At 41.3% G+C, this 26,223-nt stretch overlaps 3 protein-coding genes across 6 annotated transcripts in view; 2 read left to right on the top strand and 1 right to left on the bottom strand.

Moving 5' to 3' along the window:
- Positions 1-232: 232 nt before the first annotated feature.
- On the top strand, positions 233-7,558 carry dcun1d5 (DCN1, defective in cullin neddylation 1, domain containing 5 (S. cerevisiae)). Of its 3 annotated transcripts, XM_088639170.1 has the most exons (11): positions 233-367; positions 2,131-2,187; positions 2,579-2,624; positions 2,710-2,818; positions 4,446-4,537; positions 5,098-5,168; positions 5,549-5,640; positions 5,806-5,914; positions 6,234-6,338; positions 6,616-6,718; positions 7,232-7,558. In XM_088639170.1, exons 4-11 carry the CDS (start codon positions 2,748-2,750, stop codon positions 7,285-7,287), a joined length of 699 nt encoding a protein of 232 aa, XP_088495296.1. In that variant the 5' UTR covers positions 233-367; positions 2,131-2,187; positions 2,579-2,624; positions 2,710-2,747; the 3' UTR covers positions 7,288-7,558. The 3 variants fall into 3 exon arrangements, with proteins under 3 accessions (XP_088495296.1, XP_088495297.1, XP_088495298.1); XM_088639171.1 differs by lacking the exon at positions 2,579-2,624; XM_088639172.1 differs by lacking the exons at positions 2,131-2,187; positions 2,579-2,624 and having other exon boundaries at positions 267-367.
- A 131-nt stretch (positions 7,559-7,689) lies between these two features.
- LOC148658147 (uncharacterized) lies at positions 7,690-15,160 on the bottom strand. The gene is made up of 5 exons (XM_088639167.1): positions 14,186-15,160; positions 13,295-13,831; positions 12,062-12,231; positions 11,509-11,809; positions 7,690-10,782 (listed from the first exon to the last, which is right to left on the bottom strand). The coding sequence occupies exons 2-5, from the start codon at positions 13,818-13,820 to the stop codon at positions 9,065-9,067; spliced, it is 2,715 nt and encodes a 904-aa protein (XP_088495293.1). The 5' UTR covers positions 13,821-13,831; positions 14,186-15,160; the 3' UTR covers positions 7,690-9,064.
- Positions 15,161-15,458: 298 nt separating this feature from the next.
- The window catches only part of capn5a (calpain 5a), a 37,655-nt gene continuing 26,890 nt past the window's right edge, over positions 15,459-26,223 (top strand). The window contains exons 1-3 of one of the 2 annotated variants that reach the window (XM_088639169.1): positions 15,459-15,631; positions 16,650-16,700; positions 22,562-22,734. In XM_088639169.1, coding sequence (XP_088495295.1) covers positions 22,570-22,734 — 165 coding nt within the window. In that variant the 5' untranslated portion in view covers positions 15,459-15,631; positions 16,650-16,700; positions 22,562-22,569. The remainder of the gene's footprint in view (positions 15,632-16,649; positions 16,701-22,561; positions 22,735-26,223) is intronic. The other variant, XM_088639168.1, reaches the window with a different exon arrangement.

Raw genomic sequence — 26,223 nt, 5'->3', positions numbered from 1 at the left:
TGCATAAACGGCACCAACTAGTTTCAAGAATGCCGAGGGGGGCAAAATGCATCTATCACATAAAGCGAACTAATGAATTATGTCACAAAATAAAGATTTAATTTTTTTTACATTTCCCCATGTATATAAAAACAAACACATTTTAAAAACTTGATTTGGTTGTATTGCCTGTGTTTGTATATGTTACAAATTAACTGACCTCCCCCTTTAAATGTGCAAAATGCTGTGACCTCAGAGGGTTGCTGTTGCCCCGGAAGGAAGGAGTTTGCAGTGCCGGTGTGAGAAAGTGTTACTCATTTCTGTGCTGGTGGATGGAGAGTTCGGTTGCTGTGCGGGCAAAAAGAAAACAAAGTGTCGGAATTAACTGGTTTGTATTATAAAATGTCTCAGGTTTTTACGTAGCTCAACAGTGAGTGCCAAACTTGTCGGATTGTACGGAAACTAACGACAGTATTTGCTCAATAAGTCCAGTCCTTTTTTCTTCTGCTGCTAGTGGTAGCTAAGTCTAGACTAAATATAGCCTGGGAAATGCTGGGACAGATCTTACTGAGAACGTTACAACCTTGTAAGAAAAACTATGAACTGCCGGTTAAGACCTTGCGGGGATCGGTTTAACGCTTAAAGATACAAGTACTGTACAGCACGACGGTGAAGAAACAAAACTAATTACAGTCCTTCTTTTGCGGTGGGATATTTTCAGTTATGATTTCGTTGTTTGGCTAAAAAAGGATAGGTTATCCGTTGTTTCGCTACAGTGCAGGCCTGTATATTTTTGTTGCTCGAAAATGAATGTCTTGTTGATTATGGTACGTCAGCCCGTATAAACGCAGTAACGAATTACCGTGAAATACCTCGACAGACTGCAACGACTGGTGGATATTATTTTTCTGACTGGGTCTTCTCTGATAAATTGTAAAGCACGGGCAAGACGAAATGCCCGATCGTTTTCTTCACGCCAAAATGTGCAAATGTATTTGGACCTATAGGTAGCTCGGTTAAGTTGTTGGATTTTGCAGCAATACGTTTCTCACCATGAAGTGGTGACGCAGTTAGTTTTCATGCTCAAATAAATATTCGAGAAAAGACTATACCTTTCTTAATAGAAATGTTATTGCGTACATCTGTCTTGCCAACTTGTCTTATTTTACTGCTTATGCGTGGGAAGTTAATATGGGTCTTTACATGAAAATGTTAGTTTTGGTTCAAATGCATAACGTTTCGTCGTGCAGCAAGATCTACGATATCGCCAGTGTCCCAGACTTGGGTGCCTTGGGGAAAAAAGAGTAATATTTTTACAACACAGTTGTCCATGTCGTATGTTCTTTCATTTAGTGTAAGAATCTTTGCCATATGAGTTAGACTTAAAATATACATTACATTTCCCTGTTCGTTGCGCAAACTTTAAACACGACGACGTAGTGTCGTGGTCCTGACCTGTTCACTTTAATCTTCCATGACTATTTAAATATTATAATTACTATTACAAGGAATTACTCACTTGTACAATAGTCTGATTTCTTTTGGGGGGGGGGGGGGGAGGGGTGCGGAAACGTCTTGACGTGTAGATTGATGTGGTTTGGGGGTTCAAAGAGATTGAATGATTATTTTGTTCTTGAGACTAAAGCATCTTTATGGAGAGCTTCAACGAAAGGGAAAATCTGTTTTTTTTTTTTTAAAAAAGGTGAACTGTTAACATTATGATCTTAATTTCACAGTCGGCAAAGAAAAACTGTTGCAAGCGTAGGGTTGTTAACCCAGTGTAGTGTCTAAATTCTGTTTTTGTCTTGCACAGTCTGGACTCCCTAAAATTACTAATTAACTGGTGGGGCAGTTTCTCACTTGTCCTCCTGATCTGCTTTGGAGTGGGGCTGCTGGTTTATACTGGCTGTCTGCATGTCACCCAGGTACTGTAAATGGGTGCTGCACTCCAGTGGTAGATCAAGTTGGTCATCTTATATATGTAAAGTGATTTGGGATGCTTTGGTTTTAAAGGGCCACAGAAATGCAAGAATGTTGTCTTGGTCATATGTCCATTTCAGCACAGTCTAGTTATTTTCTCCACTCGGATGTTTAGGGCCTTCGAAGCCAGAGCTTGCTCTAACCGTCTTTATTTTTTGCTTTGTGTTTCAGAAGAAACTGTGCGTACTGGCTGACATTCAGCACGTTTCTCAAACACTCGACAGGCTTGTATGTATTTTATCTTGGTTGTCAGAGCTACAGAAAGCAAAGGTTTTTTGAATAGCCACAACAGGGCATTCTGTTGGTGTCATTGTATCTGTAAATGAGGGAACCGGAACTTCAGTCTTTAATGGAAAACACTATTGGAGTCTGACCTTATTGTACTTATTTTCATCTGTCACTCTTTTTCGTGTTCGCTGTGTGCATGTGGTGTTGGGGTATGTTTTCTCTAAGAGAAAATATATGGAAAAGTTTTATAAATGAAAGTCAACCATCGTGGTAAGAACGCTTTTGAGACTTTAGAACTGACGATCTTTATTTTGATACTACTTTACTCTTCAGAAATATTTGTAACCAGGTAACAGGTTATGTACTAATGTTCTTATTTCATGTCTCATAGAATTTATTAGAAGATTTGAATGGACAAGGTGACCAAAAATACATAGGTACCTCTTAATTTGCTAAGCTTTCCATCATTTGCACAAATCAGTCCTACATTTGCACTCATAAATGTATTTATTTTTTTACCAGGACAGAGTCAGATAAGCAGAACGTCCACTCATTCCATAATGCCAGTGAAAAAGAAGAGAAAGTCTTCAGGTCCTGATGATTCTGGTCTAAGAAAATGCAAAATAACTAGGTAAGTGGGATTTCCATTGTCTGGTTTTTGTTTTGGATGGGACAGTTATCCTTAACGGAACATGATAAAGATTACTATATGTTAATTTTAGTAATTAGCACTTGTTAAACCATCAACAATTTAACTTTTATGTTAAGACTTTTATATAAAACACTTTCTGGCGAAATGTGATTTATACATGACTAATATATGTAAACAGAAACAATTCTTACATTTTCATTCAAAATAATCCATTGCGATATTTGTGATGAGGCTGGTTAGTAGCAGCAAATTATGTAGTTTATTTTACATAAGAACATGCCGAAAAGAGACAAAACGTTTAGGCCGTGGAGCCTTTTAGGCTCTGCAGTGCAGCATTTATCCTCCAGATTAACAGACATGAATGTAATTTAGAAGAAGATCACACAGATGCTTACAGTGAATTAGTCAGATTACTCTGACACCTGATCATCACTCGAAACAATAAATGGGAATCTATATGATGAAGAACATGCCCTCGAATCTCAGCATCTCTTGTTTTGTTGATGATTGTGTAATACTTTCCACTGCCCCCTTGTTGGAAACTGTTTTACAGCAGTGTGGAATATGTAACAATGAACTCTAATATCCTTTTATCTTAGATCAGGTCCATCCAACCACTGTGTCTGTACACTCTGATCTAGCACAGAAAGCATTCCTGGAACTTTTCCTCACTATTGTAACAATGTGGGAGCGTGAGGAGCCGTGGCAAACACCGGTAAAAGTCAACACCCCGTCTGAGGGGGCAGAGGCGGTGTGAGGCTAGCGAATACCGGAAAAAAACAAAAAGGGAAAAGAAAAATGTCACTATTTAGTGGGGTCCAGCCTGGGGAAAAAGAATTGCATGGGACACTGGTAGCCAGTCTGGATTATCCCTATTTAGTGGGACCCAGACTGGAAGAAAAGGAGCATGAGGCCGAAAATAAAAGAATTCAACGTCTCCCAGTGGAGATGCACGGCGGGACAGGAGAAAAGAAAAAGGAAAAAACTAAGGAAAAATGCGGCCTCAACGCACTCGTCACAGTCCCCTCTGGGACAGTCGGTGGAAGGTTCTCCCCTTGCGGGGGGGGCGGCTCGTCCCTCCAGGGAGGTGCGCAGTAAAGGAGGTGCTCAGTCTTAAGGAGCCCTTGCAGCTGCAGCTCATCCTTAATCAGCAAAGGGCAGCTGTGGTTGCTAAGGCAACGCGTCGCCGTTTATGCAGGGCCCCGCCTCCACACTGAACACGCCCCTGCGTTTTGCCACACTACACATTCCTGGATTAGGTTCATTCCTGCACATTTCCATTTCAGTGAAGCCAGAGAGTCAATGGTTAAACACAGCCTCCATGTTATTTGCTTTCTAGCATATGGAAGCATGCTTGGTCAGTCGAAGGCATTCGGCTTGGATTGACTTGGCTTCAAACCCTTTTTGGTTAATTGTGAATTTTTCAGTGCTCAGCAAATATTTTAGACAATATGTGTATTGTGGTTTCTTGGAGAAGAAATAAATTGACACTCTTCCATTCTAACTACATTGTGTTTTGTGCTCTATACATTTTTTTTTATCAGCTTGGGATTGCATGATGTGACTTCTCAGTTTTAAAACAGTTCCTTGCACTTTTGTGGTCTAGCTTTTGCAGATCACAGGGCCCCGGTAGACTGATCAACATGGAAGACCACTTTTCAAGCAAGAAGTGCCTGTCCTGGTTTTATGAATATGCAGGTATATATAGTGCTGGCGCTTAATGCCATCTCTCAAATGTGACTCATGATGCTTAAAACACTTGTCAAACATTTTAATCAGGATTTGTTAACGATTGTGCATCCGTATGAATAAAAACAGCAGCCAGTCATGTTGCAGAGGTACAATATGTTGCTTGTTGGATAGGGTTATCTGCATCGGCTTTAGCTGGTAGTTGTTGTTATTGAAATTAAATATTTTACTTATCATACCCACTTTAAGGTTTTCAGCATTTCCATTTAAATTGGAAAATATTTATTATATTGCTTTGTAGGTAGCTGTATATAGGCTTGTGTATCCTAAGAAACAATTTCTAAGATATAGTCAAAGTAGGTTTGTAGCCAAGTCTACAATCTTGAGAATGTATTGATTTCAAGATGTTGAGTTAATGTATTAATTACAGAGAGTCAGCTTATTTTTGTATTATTTATGCTGTATAATGATTTTGGGCATATGTTCCTTCTTTTCCATTTCCATATTTGAGGTTGGTTAATAATAAATAAAAGAAGTCAGGTTAAGCAATCTTTCTTTTTTTGTCAAAGGTCCAGATGAAATTGTAGGTCCAGAAGGCATGGAAAAATTTTGTGAAGACATTGGTGTGGAGCCTGAAAATGTGAGTTACACCTGGAAAGTCTGTGGGTGTCATTTTCCAAACGCAGCAAGCAGTTGTGACCAGTTATTTGGTCTATAAAGTACAATTTCCTAAGGAAAAATTAAAAAGTATATAGTGCACAAGTTTAACTGTTAATCCAAAATTTCTTACAACATAGAAATCTGTTTTCTATAGAATTATCGTAAGTAGCAAATCAGCTGTTGTATTTCTTGATCTTTAGAATGCTTACCTGAGCCAGTTTTAATTTAACCCTTGCTGGTGTTTTACCCTTTTTTAATTAATGCTTTAACTAAAAGATACATTTTAAATGCATCTGTTCCATTGCCATTTAAGTCTTCCTCCTTGAGTTAATATGTGGATCTTAAAATGTGTTTTTGCAGATTATCATGCTGGTTTTAGCCTGGAAACTAGAAGCGCCAAATATGGGATTTTTCACCAAGGAAGAATGGCTAAAGGGAATGACCTTGCTACAGTAGGCATCTGTTAACTGTATTTGCATATGCACTATATTTTGAAAATCTGTTTTGGCAGATGCAAGATTTTTTTTATTTTAGTTGTGAGTTGCATGTTTTAGATATACAGTTGTACTGATTTTGAAGTGTAATGCTGAAGATCTTTTTTTTTTCTACTCTGCTAGATGTGACTGTACAGAAAGGTTGCAGAATAAGCTTGATTATTTGAGATCCCAACTCAACGATAGTACAGCTTTCAAGAATATTTACAGATATGCCTTTGACTTTGCAAGGGTGAGTACTGTACCATAGTTTATCCCCGCCAACCCATTGGTTTCAAATGATTACAAGGCAATAAAGGACTTCACTTTAGAAGACTGGTCTGAGCTCAATATCTTTGAGCTCATATAACACAATTCATTTTCAAATTTGGGGATTATTTCTACTATTAAAGGAAAATGGAGTATTGTAAGGATGTTTGTCTTTTTTAATGTCCACGATCCTGGACATTGGGCATTGTGGACATTAGCCGACCTGCAGGTGAAGGGCAGCGTGTTTTCAATCGGAAGTCATTATCGATCATTGAAGGTTCTGTTGCACGTCTTCTCCTCAGGACAAAGACCAGCGCAGCCTTGACATCGACACTGCCAAGTCTATGCTAGCTCTGCTACTAGGAAGAACCTGGCCTCTCTTCCCAGTGTTTCTTCAGTTTTTGGAGGTTTGTCAGTTGTTGTTTTTTTTTCTCTCTTTTTACATCAAGGTTATGATGAGCCAGAAGGATTAAAAATATTTGGTTGAGGGTTAAGCCTCATATTTGAGTATATGCTACAGGAATGTATTGCAGCACCTGAGGTACTTCAGCATGGTTCGTTTAAACCTCATTACATTATAAATAAGATGCTGAATATGTAGTCGCCCTTTATCAAAGGAGATCTGAATTATATTTTTTGAAAGTACTAATTGTGTTTTCTGCTGTTTTACTTGTTCTCTTTAAGCAATCAAAATACAAAGTAATGAACAAGGATCAGTGGTACAATGTCTTAGAGTTCAGCAGGACGGTCCATCCAGATCTCAGTAACTACGATGAAGATGGAGCATGTAAGTAAATGTTCTCTGTATATCCAGAAACTAGGAAAAATTAATATAATAGTACTCTCCCTAGGGCTTTTCTCACGTAGGAAATGCAGTGCAACCCTGACACACCAATGGAGTTATAACCTGAAACAGGAGACATTTATTCTTTTACTATAAATACTGATGGCTTGGAAAGAAGAGTATTCTGACCACTGAAAAAGGGCCATATTGAATAAAAGTTTAAAAAAAAGATACCAGATTATACATTCAATATACAAACAACACTGAGCCAATTATTCATTTGTTCAAAAGATGTATAATTAAATCCCTAATTACAGAGTTGTTTATGGTTAAGTTCACACAGACACACATAAACAACATTCTGAAATTATCAGTGCATTGATACCAGCAACAGCCATTTTTGTGATTTTCGTTTTTGAGAGAGAGAAAAAAAAAACCTGCATCATTTCTATGAAAATAAATCCCCAGCATTCTCTTAGCTTGTATTTTACTGCTCCTTCTGCCTCCTCCCCGCAGGGCCAGTTCTTCTAGACGAGTTTGTGGAGTGGCAAAAAGCTCGACTGGCATCATAGCAGGTGCAGAGCACATGTGGATGTTTTCCGTCGGTTCAGAAGGCACACCTCCAAGGACAGTGGAAAAGCCACCAGCCCCGGATTTATCGCTCTGAAGAGACTTTTACAGTGTTAATTGCTTCAAAAGGGGGGAGCCTTTGTGTTTCACGTCTGTCAAGACCGCGCAGACCCAGTGCTGAGCCATCAGCAGGGATTTTCTTTTTCCTTTTTCTCGAGTCTTACCTTGTTTATAGTATATGTTTTCAGAACAGGAATAAAGAATGGAATTGTACCTCTTTTGTGTTTCCTTTGGCCTATTCTGGGAAGTTTTTAAAGGTGGGAATGTCCGCAAATGGGAAGGTCTGTTTTGGCAAGAATATCGAGTTGATGATGGGATAAACTGAGGAAAGTAGAAGGTTTCTGATATGGGTCACATTTTGTTTAAATTTGGTTTTTAGAAAAAATGCAGGACAGTCCTCGGACTGCTTGGGTTTTAATTTACTGTTGAGATGAGCATGTGGAATTTAGCCAAAAGCTTTATTTGGCAGAAGCCATTCTGTCTCCTTATCAGTGTAGAAGGACTTTTATTTATGATGCTTTTAAACATTTGATTCCATTCTATCAGTACATATTCATCTTGTAGGGATAATGTTAAACACAACCCCTTGTAATTACTGGAAAGCAATTTAACAGTGTTGTAACATTTTACTTGGTATGAGTCTAACTACACAAGCTTAAATGTTTTAATCAAAAGTTATTCTGCAGACCCCCAATCACTTCCTGTGAAAGGCAATACGGTTTACAGTTAGAAATGCATTTTGTGGATTTTATGCAAGCCTGCCATCTAGTGGCTGGAAGTGGGAATCTTTTGCCTAGTTAAAACTTTTTTTAACTAAAACATTTCCGAAATTAATAATAATAAGCGCTCCACTCAAAGCGCTTTACAGGTAATGGGGACTCCCCTCCACCACCACCAATGTGCAGCATCCACCTGGATGATGCGACGGCTGCCATAGTGTGCCAGAACGCTCACCACAGAGTAATGTAGCCAATTCATAGAGGGGGATTATTAGGAGGCCATGATTGGTTAGGGCCAATGGGATATTTGGCCAGGACGCCGGGGTTACACCCCTACTCTTTTCGAGAAACGCCCTGGGATTTTTAATGACCAGAGAGAGTCGGGACCTCGGATTTACGTCTCATCCGAAGGACGGCCCCTGTTTACAGTATAGTGTCCCCATCACTATACTGGGGCATTAGGACCCACATGGACTGCAGGGTGAGCGCCCCCTGCTGGCCCCACTAACACCTCTTCCAGCAGCAACCTTAGTTTATCCCAGGAGGTCTCCTATCCAGGTACTGACCAGGCTCACATCTGCTTAGCTTCAGTGGGTTGCCAGTTGTGAGCTGCAGGGTGTTATGGCTATATATGGTTAATATGGTGATATTAACAGAAAAACGCTATAAATCTGTTCCAAATATTACCACATAAGGGACCTGAAGCACTGAAGTAGTTATTAGTAACACTGATAAAGTCTACGAATACGACTGTAAACCGCTGTCATTCATATTTCATAACCACTACTTTATCACATTGCAATTTACCGTTGTATAAACCATTACCTGTTTACAAATTAAATAAGCAATAATTGAGTTTTGTGTATTCATGCAAGGAAACTAACCTTTGTTCAAATCAAGCAATAGTAGGTACGACTACAGGTAAGTAAATTTGAATTAAACATTTGACGCTTTTTAATGGAGATATCCCTTTTCAATTAAAGTGTATGACCGAATTCATTTAGATTGTGAGTTTGAAGAGGGGGGAGTCAACAGGGGAATGTTTTGAGTGTTCAGTGGTCTGACCCGTTTCCGCACTCATTATTGCGTTCAGTCGTGTCAGGGACAGCGATCTCTGTTTCAGCCGGGGCGTATTCCTGTATTCATCAGGATCTTTGATGTGACCGTAGAGCTTGTCTTCCTCATCGTAGTTGTAGAGCTTAATGACTCGGCGCTTGGCCACCCTTGCCTGCTTCTCGCCATTATCTTCTTTCTCCTCCTGAAATTTATTTTCTTCATTTTCGTTCATGCTGTGTTCTTGGTTTGTGGGGTGTCCTTCCTCCCTCTCTGTCTCGGAATCCTCTTCGGGGCTGCTCTGGCCACTGACTGCTCTGCAGACAGCATTTCCTTCCCCTGTTTCTTCCTCGTCCCTGAGGGGATTACTGCAGATCCCAAAAGTCTGGCTCACCTTGGCTCTAGCATCTTGATCTTTTTCACTGGTTGCTTCCTCTCGCACACGAGATCCTGTGGATCCTGTGTCATCATCTTCAGAAGCTCCCTTCCACCTGCGTAATTCCTCTGAGCTCGGTCTCGTACTAAGCTGGGAATGATCTGTCTTGCTTACATCATTTTCTGCTGGCATTTCAAATTTGATTTCAGCAGGCAGTGTGGATGGCCTCTCCTGTGGCACAGCTGAGAGGGGGACTGTCTTGAAATGGGTGTCTTTATTTGGAGAAAGGGCATCGGCAGTCTGTGAGCCAACCACCTTGAAAACGTCTTCCACAGGGAAAACGATGTATTCTCCTTCCTCCTTTCTCTCCTCTGGTGCCGCTGTGCTTCCAAAGGAGTCTAACGTCATGCTGTTTTTGGGAGAGCGTACTGGAGCAGAGCTTTCTATATCTGTGCTTCCTTTGCCTCCTTGACCTTCGGAGGGTGCTGTCTCAAGCTCTTCGTATCGAGCCGAAATGTTTTGCGAGAATTCACTCCTTCCCAAACCGGCACTGGATGGGGAGACAGGCACACTGGTGTTTTCTGGCTTCGCATCACTTGGTTTTGAATTTGCTCTACTCTCAGGGTGTGCGTACAAGGTGTTTGTGCTCAAAGGTGGCTTTTCCAGTGTGGCATCAACCACGCAAGGTTCTTTTGAAACATCACCCACCCTGGGAGCACGGGAATCCTGGACATTCAGGGTGTTTGTGGTCGGAGTAACTCCCTGCTTTGCACTTCTAACCAAGGAAAGACTCTCATAGACCACTGTAGCCTCTGAGTGCTCACTATGACCCATAACTGGGTTTTCATATTGATGCGGCAGAGTGTCCAGTTTCATGTTTGAGTCACCTCTGATATTTTTTTGCGGATTCATGTTCTTACAGCATCTGTTTAAATAAGACCTGCTGAAGGCACCAAGCACAAATCCACCTAGAAAGCTAAGAGCTACCGAAACAGCGACAGCAGAAATGAAGTCTCTTTCAGAGACAGTGTCTTCATTTCTACTTGCTTCTCTCGTTTTCCTCGGATTCACTCCTTTAACATCGCGCGCTTCCCCCAAATCAACTCTGTACGGAACAATTGTTCTTTGATCTCTTTCACTAAATAAACAGTAATACAGCCCAGTGTGAAAAACCACAGGCTTCACAATCCTTAAACTTCCATCTCTCAAAACCTTAACAGGATCCCAGCTGCTGTAACTGGCATTTTTCTTCAGTTGTCCCCATGGAGTCTGCCAGTACAGAATTTGTCCTAGAAATGAAGACAAATAAAGATCAGGTTGTCAGTTGTCATAACCAAATTGCCAAATGCCTTGTGTCAATGGGTAATCGTTATCCATATATGAATTTGTTTGAACATGGCTTCAGCTATAGCATTCTGCAACTCACAACTGGCAGCCCACTGAAGCTCAGCAGGTGTGAGCCTGGTCAGTACCTGGATGGGAGACCTCTTGGGGAAAAACTAAGGTTGCTGCTGGAAGAGGTGTTAGTGGGACCAATAGGCCCACTCAGCAATCTGCTTGTGTCCTACTGCTCCAGTATAGTGAGGGGGACACTATACTGTGAAAAGGTACTGTCTTGAGATGTAAAACCAAGCTCCTGATTCTCTGTGGTCATTAAAAATTCCAGGGCGTTTTTTTTAAAAAGAATAGGGGTATTAACCCCAGTGTCCTGACCAAATTTCCCCCTAGCCTTTATCAATCATGGCCTCCGAATAATCCCCATCTATGAGTCAGTTTCATCACCCTGTTTTCCTCCCCACTGATACTATCATTATCGTATGATATCTGTCAGTGATAGCGGGTGTGTGGTGAGCGTTCTGGCGCACTGTGGCTGCTATCATCCAGGTGAGTGCTGCACATTGGTGGTGGCGGAGGGGAGTCTCCATGAACTATTAAGCCCTTTGAGGGGAGTGTCCAGAAATGCTCTTTTAAGAGTGTAAGGATTATTTTCCATTCCTCCAGCTGATTTCTCTTACCTTCCTGGCTGGCTGTCTTACATGCCAGCGTCAGGCCCCGGTCCGCTGGGAGCTGAACTGTGAAGAGGGGGGAGACCCGTAGGGGCCTGCGGCACGTCCTGCGCCCACCCCTCGGCTGGAGGCCCTGCAGGGGCTCTCCTTGGCACTGCAGCCAGGCGGGCGCCCACACCTTCAGCTCCTGCAGCCTGCGGTCGCGCACCCAGGTGTTACCGCCCAGAACTACATCTGCTCCCCGCTCCCAGAGCTCTCGTAGGGCAGCAGGGGGAACAGTTCCCAGCATGTTGCAGCTCAGATTCAGCCTCTGGAAGTGGAGAAAGGACCTAATATGAAATCAACAGCATGCAAAAATCCCAGAAGCTCAATATCTGGCTCTAATACTGTTGCGCCTTCATTATAATTGCATTACAACTGCTTCATATCCTTCCTCCCCGGTTCTCTCTGTTTAATTTGTGTTTTTTTTCTCTTTATCTCTTTATACTGTTTATTGTCTGTTTCAGTCCATATCCCCCCCCCCCTTCTTTATAAAACCAGTCCTGAGGCGTAAACACTTCACCTGAAGTTTCCCTAGGCCTTCGAATGCATCTTCGGCCACTCTGGAAATGGCGTTGTGCTCCAAGTGCAGAACAACCAGGTCTCGACAAGGCCGGAGATCGCCGGAATCAATCGACATGATCCGATTGTGAGAGAGAGACAGGACCCTGAGGGAAGGTGTCCTCTTCAGTGCTGCAAATGCAAAGCTGATAATTATTCCATATTGACAATTCCACTCCTTCCCTCAGGCTGCGTTCAGTTGAGGCTGGACCTCTGCTCGCTGTACCCAGGACTAAATCTCGGGCTTTGGGTGACTGTACTTTTTCTCTCCCTGCCCCATTGTCGTGGACTGCCCTTCCCCTGATTCTCTGAGAGACAAATTCTTTGACTCCCTTCAAATCTAAACTCAAAAATCACCCTTTTACCAGGCTTATGTGTGATTGCACTGTATTCTAACCTGTATATTCTTTTACTTTTTTTGTACTTTTTAATTTTTTTTCTTTATCACTATGTACAGCATCCTTGGGTCTTTAAAATAAAAGTTATGAGAATGATCTTACACAGAAGAAATATCTTACACGATCGTTCAGCTTCTGTGGAACCAGCAGAGGTTTTCCTTCCTCGTGAATTGTATTTGCGTCTAAAGAGTCCTTTGCGGACACAACCGTTAAAGAATATCCTTGTATTGGGAGAGGTGTATTCACAGCAACTTTCACCAAGGCACTAGGATAGCCATTTAGAGTGATTGACACCGAGCACTAAAGACACATTTACTAGCAGTGTTAGCAATGAACTCTTGGAATAAAAGATTCTTTCAGTAAAGGCAGCATGATGTGCTGCAATGAGGGAGAAAGCGTGCATTACAGATGTAATTGGAGATGTCCTTTGCTATGTGGGTGGTAATGTGGAACAATGCCAATTAGCACACTGTGGTAAAACGATGAAGAATGGCTTGCATTTAATGTTACATATGTCATTCAGTGGGTGACAAGACAGGGCATCCTGACATTAGCTAACGCTAATTTAAATCAAGGAGACGAAATGAAGGACTGAAGGCAGAATAATGAGAACCAAATGGGTTTTGGCATGGCTGAATGGATAGCTTCATTACACGCCTTTCCCTTAAGACAGAACAACTTGTTTGCTTAATTGCAAATCAAAAAGTCTGCAATGCGATAAGCAGCAGCTTGGAGTGGTTCCAAATTGTGCGCCCCTCTCTTGAGAAGCTGCGCTGGAGATTCGGCTGCTCGCTTACCTTGTGGGACGCTAACCAGGCTGTTGTCTTGCAGCCATAATTCTTCCACCCCGACGAGGCTGTCAAATGCAGAGGGGGGAATGTTCACTATGGCATTGTGTCCCAGGTGCAGCTCCGTCAGCGCAACCAGGCCCCGCCAGGGCCCGTGCTGCAAGGCCCCCAGCCGGTTCCTGCTCAGGTCGAGCACTTCCAGGTTAACGAAGCCGGCCAAAGCCCCATCTTGGATTTCGCCGATCCAGTTGCGGCTGAGGTTGAGCCTGACGGTGCGTGGCGCCAGCGGAGGGAAGTCTGACCGCAGTACGCGGGTGATCCTGTTGGAGCTGAGCTCGATGGCGGCGGCTTGAGTGGGCAGGTTGGCGGGGACTGTCTGCAAGCCCCGGGAACGGCAGTTCACCTCCGTGACATTTCCCCCAAGCCTCTTCCATTCACAGGGAGCGAGCGAGTCTGGTGCAGTGACCCCACCATCGGCACAAAGGAGGCACAAGAACAGGATGAGGCCAGATCTTCGCAGGGTGATGGCCTCCATATTACTTTCTTCTAGAACAGATGTGTTTGTGAAGAGAAACCTTAATTCAAGTACCCCATATTTCCTGTACAATACACAGTAGCCTGTTGGCTATCAGATGACAACTATCAGCTGAAAATACACATACGTTACAAAATACAGCCTCTTTTTTATCATGTGGAAATTTCAAAAATATTATTAGCTGCATTTTGTTTTGCATATTGGGAACTGATTTACTTTTGTGTAATACAGCAAACTTCAGCTCTGGAAAAATTCTTAATTCATTAATACATTTATGTTAATGCATTGATATTTGTTTAGCTGTTGCCACAACTGCATTATGCCCAGATGTCCAAGATACAGCAAACAAATAGGTTATGACTTACCGTCAGGTTCACTTTAAACAATGTAAAACCAAGAAATACACCTGCAAACTGAATTTAGCGGCTGAGATTGCCCAGGTCAGGCCGTATCCCTCTGGGATGTGTTTTTTCCTTTTTCTTTCAGGGGTATAAAGTGCACTTTTCACATGATACTTCTTGTGTCCTGCTCCATCCTTACAGTTAAAAATTAACCTCTTTTAACATCAGTAAGTGATTAAGGAACTGTGATTCACTGTTTTCTGTACACAACGCAGTGTGTCTTGTCACCTCTTTATCTGAACACAGAACGGGAAGCAGAACCGGAAGCCGCAATTTGTGATCTTAGACTAGAGACCTGGAATGCTGATATTGCTCGTGATTTCCAGTATTTCAGATGCTACTACAAGACTGCTCATTTTATTGTTTTATTGACATTTTCAAATCCTACTAAACGTTTCTGTATACCTACATTTGTTCATTCATCTAGTCTAAGCATTCTTTTAAAAACGTGGACGTACTTAGCTATATGACATACTGTTTATATATACAGTATAGCCAGCTTAGTCCCTGACATTGACCAAAAAACTTTTCCAGTATAATCTAATGCTATAGTTCGCCGGCAGAGGATGGCATTGAGCAGTTTTTAACGATTCTAAGTAACCCGGCCTAGCTAGTCCCAGTTTGACCCCTAATCACAGAATATGACGGGATAGGTATCCGCTGTATGTACGACCAGCTAAAGTGTTAAAAATTATCTTTACACATGCAGTTTATTACCCGCCTTTACTCTATGTGGAAGAATTCAATCATACTGTGTAAATATTTTGTTTCATATATATTTGTATAATCCTAAAAAAGAAACAAATGAATTGTCGTGACACAATCCATCTTGAAGAGTTAATGCGGATGAGACGAAGTTCTACCACTAAAAATGTAGTTCGTGATTACAGTCGCTGTGATGCATAACGCCCATGTTGTACAATCATGGCAACAGGGAGATAAAACTCGTGGTGAGCGAGAGAGAATGCCGCAAACCACCTGCAGACCTTATCAGCTCGATAAACTATAGCTATGGAAGAAAGCGCAATGATCCAAAACACAAAACGCCCATATTGTTTCCAAAAGGGGTTTGAAAAGTTTTAGAATGACTTCATCGTCGTCAGCCGACTTGGTCAAAAACACAAGCAAAATGCGGCTGTTCATATATAGTGTGCAAAACACAAAATGCGCAAAACATCTCCTCACTGGCGGTGAAGACCAACGCTTTCCGCTTGGGTTTAGCAGAAGTAATCGCACATGCTCAGTTGCAGTTTGGTGGCTGCCTGACGGCTCCTCCCAAGCGTGTGTAAGAAATTAGCAAACAGAGCGAGGATCCGTGCATCGCAGAGCGGGAGGGCTGCAGCTCCGGGACAGCTGGATCCCCGGAGAACTGGGTACAAGACGTCACCGAGGGAAAGGGACTCCATTCAGGTGAGGCACACACACACAAAAAAAAATAAAATACCGCGACCCCCCGATGTGTATAATCTGGCAGAGAGAGAAAAATAAAAAAAAGAACTCGGGGAAGCAGCTGACATCACTCGGAGAAGGAACCCCCGACCGAAATGCGATCCCATTTTTAAAATGTTTGTGGCATTCCTTGATCTGAGCCTTCACGACGGTCCATCTAAAAATATGATAGGGGGGGCTACCTTTTTTTTTAATCTGTAATTGTGCGGGCTGTACGGCAGAGGTGAACTGAAGTGGCATATGCGTGTAAGGACGGTGTTGTTAATTGCTGTTTTGAGATGTTCAGATCACGAAATGATTTGACTCGAGAGTGTGCAGGGGGCGGTTGTCAGTACGAGACATTTGTGTGGATTAGTAACAAGACGTTTCCCTTGCTGAGGATGTTAAGCTTAATAAAAGTTAAGGGATTAGCAGAACTCAGTTTTATTGCACTACTATTATTGACCACAATGTAATGTTTAAAAAGAGGTTAAGTTAGACATCCATGGAAAACGCTACAATGGCATTTAGCTTGAAGTTCGAACAGCAGCCACACCGCAGAACTTTATATTATGCATCTATAATACAACCTTAACCTTTTAAGTGCATTGTGTTGAAGTTTTCGTGGTTGCCTTCGTAGTTTGCTGGCCTTTATGTTCAATTAAAAAGATCCCGGAAAAAAAGACCAATTAAGAGACAACTACGACTATGGAGTTGTATTTATAAAATGTTACTATCATGTTTAATCGCGTGAGCTGAAAGCCTAAATTAATGTAGTATACTGTATGTCTATAGGAACAGATTGTTTGAACCCTGGTGTTCGTCGTAAAGCAACAATCTTCAGATTGATAGAAGGTTTCAGTCCCTGTTTCGTCTTCCCAGTTAAAGATGACTCAGCGGAGGTGCTTCTATTTGTATGCGAGTGAAGAGGTTCAACAACCCAGAGAGCACTTGTGTCTAATTTAACCTCCACTAAAAATATTGTCATCATTCCCTGCAGGGGCACACAAAGACCTGGACTTATTCACTTGAAGAAAACCGACTCTATCTGGTATGAAAAGACGTAATTTTAAGTTCTTGTTCACGCAGCTGAAAGACAGTCATGAAATAGATTTCAGATGTTATGAACGGAGCAGGTTTATCCGCTTGCTTACGCTGTAATGTCTTAATGAGGTTTGGAGTTCATTAACGTCCGGTTGGATCTGAATGCCACGGAAAAAAAAATGAAACTCGCACTGTCCTGCCTTCACTGAAATATTCCCTTTTATGCACGCTCTCTCAAAGGAAGTGTGTGGGTAGTTAGAAATTGTATACAGCTTAAAAGAAGAACAAAAACATTGAGTGTTCTTTGATATTCGTTGTACATCAACATGAAGTTTTATATCCGTAGATGGCATGGTCATATGAGGAAAACTGAACGAGGTTATGTACATAACTCTAGTACAATGACTCACATTTGTTGTTGTTTTTCTTCAAAGAAAAGAATCTTACTCATGAAATGGCCCTCTGGCAAGCTGGTGGTATGAGGGGATGTTTTAAAACTTGTTCTCAAAAGTTTCTCCCACAAGGAAAAGCAGGAGAGTCCGGACCCAAATGTAGCTGTTTTGATGATGTAACAGCAAGGTGTGGTTGCCATTCAGTCCTTCAGCTGTGAGAGATTAGTATTGTAGCAGCGGATAACTACAACAAAAAACATGGATGATTCATTTTTTGAAACTTTGTTTTGTGTAGCTATTGTGACAGGACTAGAAACAAGGGCATTTAGCCATTTAACTGGAGAATGTTTTGATTTTTAATCATTTTTGCTTCCTAGTTTATTCTTGTTTAGCTAGAATGACCGTTAAATACTGCGTTCTCTGTCAAGTTACACAGTAGAAACTGCTGTGTCTAATGATATCACTTGCATCTAGTAACACACTAAAAACATTTGCATTGAAGAGATTATTGCATCTGTATATTTGACGGATGCTTTTAATTAACATCCCCAGATGCACTGTGCACAAGTTGTGCGATCAGTCTGCCATTTTTATCCTTTTTAACAGATGTTTGTTTTGTCAGTTAAGTTCACTAACTTTACTCTTTCCTAATTAAAGTGATTGAGGCTACACCACTTCTCAGTTATCTTTTTTAACCTCTGGGGGAACTAATAAGTGACTACACTGTAGCAGATATACTGTACTTCCAGATTCTGTTGTCATTTCTGAGTCGTTAAGAGGAAAAAAGAGAAGCATGAAATACATTTAGACAATTGTTTGAATTCTGAATTTAAAAAAAAAATGTCACCATTGAAGCTTTCTGACTTCCATCCATCCATTTTAGAACTGCTTCTTCCAGTTCATGGCCGCTGGAGCCTAACCCAGCAAGCAACAGGTGTAAGGTGGGATACACACTGGACGGGATACCAGTCCATCACAGGACATACAGTACACACTCGCACCAGGGCAAAGTGTCTTCTCTTTGGCCTGTGGGAGAAAACTGGAGCACCCAGAGGAAACCCCACATCAACATGGGGGAGCACACAAACCCCACACAGATAGCACCCCAGGTCTGGACTTGAATCTTGGACCCCAGCACTGCGAGGCTGCAATGCTAAGCACTGCACCGCACCCGCCATGCTGTTTATGTGAGTCGAAACCACAAAATCAATACAACCTTTTTTTTTCTCCATGATCCGGTTTGCCTACATGCCCAAGTACTGTTTTCCACCCTCCCACAAACTCTTTGCGTGAAGTGTCTGCTCATCTCCGTTTAAAAAGGCACTTTCAGTAGCAAAGCACATTCCCGATTGTATGTACAGTACTGTTACCCGTGGGAGTATGATGTACAAGCGTTCAGCTTAATAGTTGTCATCTCGCATAAGTGTCAGGCGGTTAAATAAATATAAACCACCAGGCATCAAGTCTCTCTATGCTGCATGCTAATTTCTGTTAATTTATTTTAATTTTACACGTGGAGGCTGTCAGCAGGACCGCACAGTTGTTCTTTAAAGAAAAAAAAAGACAGTCCTGGCGGGGCGCTTCTGAGGATATGGGCCGTACAAAAAAAAAATAGCGCTGTGGGGCGATAGGCGACCGTACGGCTCGCTGTGTGCCGCCGCCGAGGCGCGGCTGTAGGGAGGCTGCGCCTGCGCCGCGTCCCGAGCCCCCGCTTCGCCGTCCCCGGAGAGCCACCTGCCTGTCAGCGAGCCTGCCGGTGCCCTCACCTGGAACGGGAGGCGACAGAGGGAAACAGAGTGGCGCTGCTGCCTTCACGCCTGTGTTCTGGCTGAAAGCTCCGGGCCATCTGCCACCGCTTCCTCCGACAGCGCTGCTTTCATTTGCCCCTTTTAATTTGTTTTTTTTTTCCTTGGTAAGAAGTTTACCCCTCCCCCTTCTCTCCTCGCCACAATCTGGGTTTTAATACTGTTCTTTATTTAGTGCCTTACCTGGGTACATTGTATAATATTATTACATTACTATTATTAATAGGGGCTAAGGCTCTCCTACGGTGGATTTGCGTCTAGAGTAGCAATGGAAGCACCCTCTGCTTTTCCAGTAATTAGAACAGCACTCTCTCCCTTCTGCTTGTTTTGAATTTTGCAAGATAGATTTTATTTTGTTAACGAAATACCCCTCCCACCACGCCTTGTTGCCATGCCAATAAAAAGTACTCGAACCATCGCTCGTTCTTGAGCTGGGATATTTTGTGAGTTTCCAATTGACTTGGGTAAATGTCTATTTTCTGCTTTTTAGTGGATAGGAAAAAAAATTGAGCCTATTGATTGCAGCTTTCATTGGATCTTTGTTATCTAAAGCAGTTAGTCAGATTATATTTTTATCATTTTGTGATAAAATGAATGGAAACGTACAGTGCAGCATGTACCACACTCTTTTATCGTACTACTGCAGGAATATTTGAACAGAATTGTTGTTCTGCTCCCCGTGAAAGATCCCCGTGTCTGTACTGTACCACTCTGCTAGTTCAATGCATTAAATTGAAATGAAGAAAGGTGACTTGCGTATGGAGGCTCCAAAATATGGGATTTGGTTGCAAGTACTCTGCCAAAAAACAGAAAATCCAGGAAAGGGTGAATATATTTTTTTCCTGATTATTTGGCAGTCCAAAAAAGTCACCTTAAATGAGCTTGCTGTAGGAGATAGTGGTGTGTTAAGGTTGCGGTGTGTGATATAGTGTCCATATAAGTTAGCACAAATTGACACAAGCACAGGAAACTGTGTTTTGGTCATTCTCGGAAATTAAACTGAAGCCTCTATGACATATGATGCAAGCTGACGCCCATATGACACAAACAGCATGAATGCCTGAATGAAGCTGATAAGATGCTTGAGAGTTTCATTTGGCAGAGCATGCTGGCATGTAGTTGTGTGCAGCTTATCTCAGGGTAAATCTTCGACTTCAGAAACATTTTACAGTTTTTCTTATGCACCCTTGACATATAATTAGGTGGACCTTGAAGCTAGTTTACTTAACATGTTTTCTATCTGTTTTTATTTTCTTATGTGGCTCCCTGTCCCGATGTTGCACTTCAACAAAATGCCAACATCAACAGATCCTCAGTTGGCAGTGCTGTTTTCGTCTATGAGCATCACATTTTATTCTGTCTGTCCTTGCAGAATAAAATCAGCATTGGAGAACAGTTCGAATGGAATGCAGAAATCCAGTGTTGAGGGTCAGTGTTAATTATTAAACAGCTGGTATGCTCTCTGAGTAAACAGCTACCGTAGGGGCAGAGATGGCAGCTGAGGATTGTTCTTCACTATCGGTCAGATAATCAGTGTATTTCTGGTAATTGATTCTAAAAGAACCCCGCTTCTTTAGGTGAAGCATTATAAGACTGTAAAAAGACAGTTATAAAGTTTTCTTAAAGTAAAGTAAGTTTGTGCTTTCTGTATTGTATATAATGAAGCACATGGGAAAGGGTATTGGACAGAATTTCCATTTTTTCATGGTTTAAATCACAGCTGCAGTTAACTGGCAGTTTCCATATCTCTGGGAGCAGTGATGGTTCCCAGATCTAATTCCATGTTGCTGTTTTTTCTGTCCTTTGACAACCAAGTGTCTTTCTTCCTACGATAATATTGCGCAAACAATAACAAGATTAGAGCCTTGCCTGTTTTATCCCATGAAGGAATCTCCTTGACAACATGGTTTGGTTGCTAGAGACTAATTGCAACAGAACACATTTACGCAGTGCTCTCTCGAGTGAGGCCAGGTCAGCCAGAAGAGCATCAGGTTGAAGCCAGAACTCTTGGCGACATTTGAATTATTTGAAATTTGAAGGCACCTCCTTTAAATTTTGTAAAGAATTACAGGTAAAAGATTAAAGTCCATCACCTTGGAACAAGCAATAGAGCTAATAGGTTGTACATACATGTGGTGGTTTGGTCTCAATTTTCATAGAACATTTGTAGATCTTGACACATCCAATGTTTGAGTAGAATACTAACACATGAAGTCCCAGAGTGAAATAGTTAGAGGACGTTTCCATTTCTGTACTACAGCAATTACAAAGCTGTAGAACATTTTCTGACTTCTGTGTTTGTTTATTTTTTTTCTTTTGTGAGGTGTGCTTCACATTTGGAACTGTTTGTGAATTTATATTTTAGTGAAACTTTTTGTGCAGATCTGCTGTGGAAAATATATTTTTAGTCATGCTGAGACAATCCGGTCCTGGGATATGTGCTCCTGTAGTGTTTTATCTTTCAATCAGACGTGCTTTTCACACCTAAGAAGCCTAGACAAAAAAAATGCCTTTATTGAGTGTTTTAGGTAAATCAGATATACAAGACCAACATCTACTGCAACCTGACACCAACACAATACCTCTGTTGAACTATAGTCATGTGTATCGAAGCAAGTAATGTTTTGCAAAAACACACTACTGTAACAGATACCATGTGTACATGTGTTTTAGAAAAGGTAACAGTCAAAGAATGAATTTTGTATAACCAGTACATTGTAGTTACAAGGTTATTGAGCACAAAATCAAATGAAAGGTATGCTGTATGCTGCATCTGTATTTGGATAATTCTGGTTAATCTTTTTCCACCATGATTTGCTCTTGGTAGAGAAACAGGCTCTGTGAGTGCAATGTCAAGCCATTGTGACCTTAAGAAGAGCACTCTCTGTGATTATCTTGGGTTTAAATTGCTTCTGTCTGGAAGTGATAGCGTTTTGAAGATGGATAGGGAATTCTCCAGCCTCAATATTATGATGATTAGCCCTGTCTCTAATAGTGTCAGTCTCCAAGGTTATACCCAAATTACAGGCGATAGATCTATGACAATAAAATTATGTCAGAGCAGTTCTGGCATTCTGATGTCTGCAAATGGGCGAGCATCTACATTACAGCCAGGTTAACTCTGTGTGTGACTGGGACTTGCTTAGTGCTGCTTGCGTTTTTTAAAAAGAATAGATGGCACCTGTGGTAATCACTTTTTTGGTTGTTGTTGTCATCCCTTTGTTTTGAAAACCCCTCCCGGGTAGCAGTAAGAGTGTCCTGGCTCAGTTCTAGTTCAAGTTGTTTCCCTCCAGCTGACACAAGTTTCTGCCTCCGTTTAATTGGTCACCTGAATGATCTCCTTTCTGCCTTGTCTGTGTGCAGTGAGCTACTGTCACATAACAGGGGGTCCCCTGCCCACATGTAAGTACACTGGGATCCTGTTTGATGAAATGTAGCAAGCTCCTTATAAGTAAATAAAGAAGCAACATTCCATTGAGCCGTACTTATCAACAATCTCACAAAATATCCTCCTTCGATGCAAGTGTTTTTAAGGGATGTCACTAATGAAACACATTTTCGCCTGATGTTTCTAGTCAGACCATTGGTCCTCCTTCTCGTTTGTCCACAGAACCCACTGGTTAGTTTAATACCCACAGGTGTGATAGTTTCCCTTGCCTGCTGTGTTTCAGGCTGCAGTATGTTCTCATCAGTGAAGGCCTATGAGAACCAACAGTATTCCTCTCTGAAGAAACAGTGCCAACAGAGTGGAGGGCTGTTTGAGGACCCCCTATTCCCTGCTGTTGATGAGTCACTCTTTTACCAGGGCAACAGGATTGGCAGAGTGCACTGGAAAAGGCCTAAGGTAAGGCGTTTTAAGACAACAGCATGTGTGAATGTAAATGTGTAAATAAGCACTTTCAGTTAAATGATACAAATTTCATGTTTTCAAGCTTTGCAAAGACGTACAGCCCAGGGCATGAAGCCAAATTGTCTTTTAAATGTGTAATAGAAGTATTTTGGGAAATCACTGGACAGATATGTCAAACACTGTACAACCTATAGTTCGGAGACTTACCCACCAAGCTACTCTGCCCCCAGCTTTTGCAAAAGTGCAGTATGTGAATCTGGATCTATGCCAGACCACCAACTACAAAGATAATTTCTGCAGAATTTAAGATACAGAGTAAATCACTGTGTCTTTTGTGTGGGTTTAATAAACATGCAGCATGCCTTGTCTGATTTAAGTACATGATTAATGGGCATCTGGATCAATCAGCAGTTTTCAGAGTCGCAGATAACGGCTGTCTGGAGATATTCGAGATGGCATAGAAAAAGTAAAGCTCAAGGGACCAAAACATTAGACTAATTGCTGGAACTAGAAACTTGGCAAATACTGAGAGGGTCAAAGTCAATTTCTCATTTGTGGTCTTAGCTGTAAGTTTAACTTTCTGAAAGTTTAAGCGCTACAGAATCTAAAGCAGCATTAAAATAAAAGAAGCCTGTTTGAAACTAGAAACCTTCAATTAAAATGCAGGAGTTAAATTCAATGTTTTCTTAGCCACAGAGTATAGACTCAAACACAGAGCACCTTGTGGTCGCCCCTTCCATAACAATGAGATATGGTCTGAACAGAAGTTTATCTTTCTTGCCAGAGAAACAGGTCTGAGTTTAGTTTAACTCTTTCTCTGTTTATTTATCCTGCTTGAAGTAGATGTTAACACAACTGCATGCAGGTACTGTAGATGATAATGTACATTGAGAAATGATTGGCAGGTGTGATCCACCTATAGAGGCATCATGTTCCTCTGCATTTGAGGCCATGCCAGAGAGCTAGAGGAGAGCCTTCATTCATTGGGTGAAACTAAGATTTAGAAAGAGCAATGGGAGATTTCATACAAAAAGTGGAACAAGACAGACCCTGCTCCCTTCACCTAACTTTATGCTACAGCCTTCTCATTGGGGTTTGTAAAATGGTATGTGGGGTACTGTGTACAGTATATTAGTCTATATTTCCTCCATAGAGAGTCCAGCATTGTGAAGTGTGACAGATTCTTTGAGGTGGTTTTGTACAGCTGTTCCCCAAGGCAGGGTGTGACTCAATGCATCTCGCACTGCAACTCTACCATGTCTCTCGGTGACGTGACTGGGCTGCTCACAGCGGGGAGGTTAATGGAAATTCAGGGATATTCGGAGCTCTGGGAATCCTCAGGTTCACAGCCTGTCTTCACTTACGTGTGTCAGCTCTGTGCCATTAATTCACAGAAGGGAACTGAAAGTATTCCTTTCTAGTTTTTAGTTGGCTCAGAGTGCTTGTTGTAATTATTAGGCCATGAAGACATTTTACGAATACAGTCTTCTGACAAGCAGCTTGATATCAGGACAGATCACGTTCTTTGACACATGGTGGTGTTTTTAAAGTACAAGGCACCACTGTGTTTCATTGAGGGACAGAATGACATTTGACCAGCTTCAAAGAACTCCAGAACCCTCTCATGTACCTGTTTTATTGTGAACTGAATGGCTTACCATTAGACACATTTGAAAGTATTTTTTAATCATATGATATGTGCAAATGAGCAATTTTATAGTTTCATTTTCACTGCATAGTCCTTCAGGTCTTGGACAGTATATCCAAGATATATATATATATTATCAAGACATGTTTTCAATTAGTTTTAATGAAAATTCAATTAGGCCTCTACTTCCTCCATTATCTTAGTTACTTTTCATTCACTGTAATGTCTCTCTTGTGCATGAACGTCTTCTTGAAATGGGAGTTTTTTGTGGTTAAGCTTAAATCAGAATTAAGAACATAAATTATGCATAAGCGATGCACTCTGGCTCTCTACCACATCCGATAGGTATTGAATTAAAACAGAAGGAGGCCTGTATCGATGCCTCTCTCTCTCACATGACGGGTACTGAACCAAGGCAACAAAAAACAAACTTATACTCTTTCATTTCATCGTTCTCTCTTTCACTTATTCTTTCAAACAGGTGTTGGTTTGATTTAGTGCTTTGCCTAATGCAAGCTGTGATTTTCTAAGTTCAATCCTGCCAGACATGATGTTTCAAATAATAGTTATGGGAATGTGTGGGCACATATGTTGAGTATTAAAGCTATTTTTTGTGATTAAGCATGCAGTGGGGTCTCAGATGTCTCAGTCCATCGCTATGGAGTGATATATGATATATGCCACTCAGTTTGTGTGGGTTGCAATCTCAAAGAAAATTGCATTAGAGCTTCAGAAAAAAGGTTTTAAGTGTTGTGCAAGTTTACAGTTTTATTGTGCTCAGAATACGAATTACTTGAAGAGAACATTAGCACTAGTCATGTAGTGAATGTTCTGTAATGCAGGTGGGTACTATTATTCCTGGGGAAGGGTCAGACTGAAAAAAACAGATTTGTGTGCACTGATATTATTTTTATGAAGGATTATTTTAAAATCTGAATAATAACAATAGGAGATTTTCAGGGGGCTGGTCACGCCAACAGCCTTGAGAAAATGAGCTAGTGGCCTTCCTCCTGATCTCTGGGTAGGATTAAAAGTTATATTTGTGGTTCCGTAGGTCTGAGTCAGCAGATTACTGACCTTTTACTGCCCAGGCTTCTCTTCATTCAGAAAATGCAATTCTTTAGGTTCAACAAGGGTGCTCAGAAACACAGAAGGAAATAATGTGTTTTAGTCAAGAACAGACTGTATCTCATTATAGTTCAGTGTTGCAGATTTTCACTATCAGTCAACATAAAAGGACCCTGACTGTGAAGCAGAATATGGTTTAGGTTGTCACAGAGCTGTGTATAAAATGTTTCATAGATGCATCCTGGAAACCCTGGATTTGTTTGGGGAAATAATCATTATGGGGTGCTCACATGATATTGGAGTTGCGTGCTGCAGTTCACATTCATTTTTCATATTAATTCTTGTTTTATTGATTGTTTTTTATAGGATTATTGATTGTTTGTCTAATCAGAAATCATTATCCGTGCATTTGATATAAATAAATGTAGCTGACTGTTTGCTGCATAGAATATCATTTATCTAATCATTTATGATAGAAATAAATCACCTGATTCAACTGGCTAGTTCTTGTCTGAACTCCAGAGCAACTTATCACAGGCATAAGTGGAGCCTTGGTAGTAAGAATGCAGATACCGTGAAACAGTTTTCTGTCCGTCCAAATAGTGTGAGGCTAAGAAGATATGAAGATATGTTTTGATTCTAATGTGCTGTGTGCAGTAAAACACAATCATGTGAGTTTAGAAGAGAATTAATACGAGTGGGGCAGAATTATTGGTTTCATCAGTTAATGCAGCCCTGAGAATCTTATTTGTGGGAATGGTCAAATG

The sequence above is a fragment of the Lepisosteus platostomus genome, chromosome 7, assembly GCF_059453375.1.
Source record: "Lepisosteus platostomus isolate fLepPlt1 chromosome 7, fLepPlt1.hap1, whole genome shotgun sequence".
Classification (NCBI taxonomy): Eukaryota; Metazoa; Chordata; class Actinopteri; order Semionotiformes; family Lepisosteidae; genus Lepisosteus; species Lepisosteus platostomus.
The sequence above is the reverse complement of the archived record's forward strand: the minus strand, read 5'-3'. Positions and strand labels throughout refer to the sequence as shown.

Excerpts from the sequence above, each read along its gene's own strand:
- LOC148658147 (XM_088639167.1), bottom strand. The coding sequence starts at position 13,820 with ATGGAGGCCATCACCCTGCGAAGATCTGGCCTCATCCTGTTCTTGTGC. Across the intron at positions 12,232-13,294 it reads CCTGGTTAGCGTCCCACAAG|CACTGAAGAGGACACCTTCC; the intron begins GTAAGCGAGCAG and ends TTGCATTTGCAG. Across the intron at positions 11,810-12,061 it reads AAGGCCTAGGGAAACTTCAG|AGGCTGAATCTGAGCTGCAA; the intron begins GTGAAGTGTTTA and ends CTCCACTTCCAG.
- dcun1d5 (XM_088639171.1), top strand. The coding sequence starts at position 2,748 with ATGCCAGTGAAAAAGAAGAGAAAGTCTTCAGGTCCTGATGATTCTGGT. Across the intron at positions 2,819-4,445 it reads AGAAAATGCAAAATAACTAG|CTTTTGCAGATCACAGGGCC; the intron begins GTAAGTGGGATT and ends TTTGTGGTCTAG. Across the intron at positions 6,339-6,615 it reads TGTTTCTTCAGTTTTTGGAG|CAATCAAAATACAAAGTAAT; the intron begins GTTTGTCAGTTG and ends GTTCTCTTTAAG.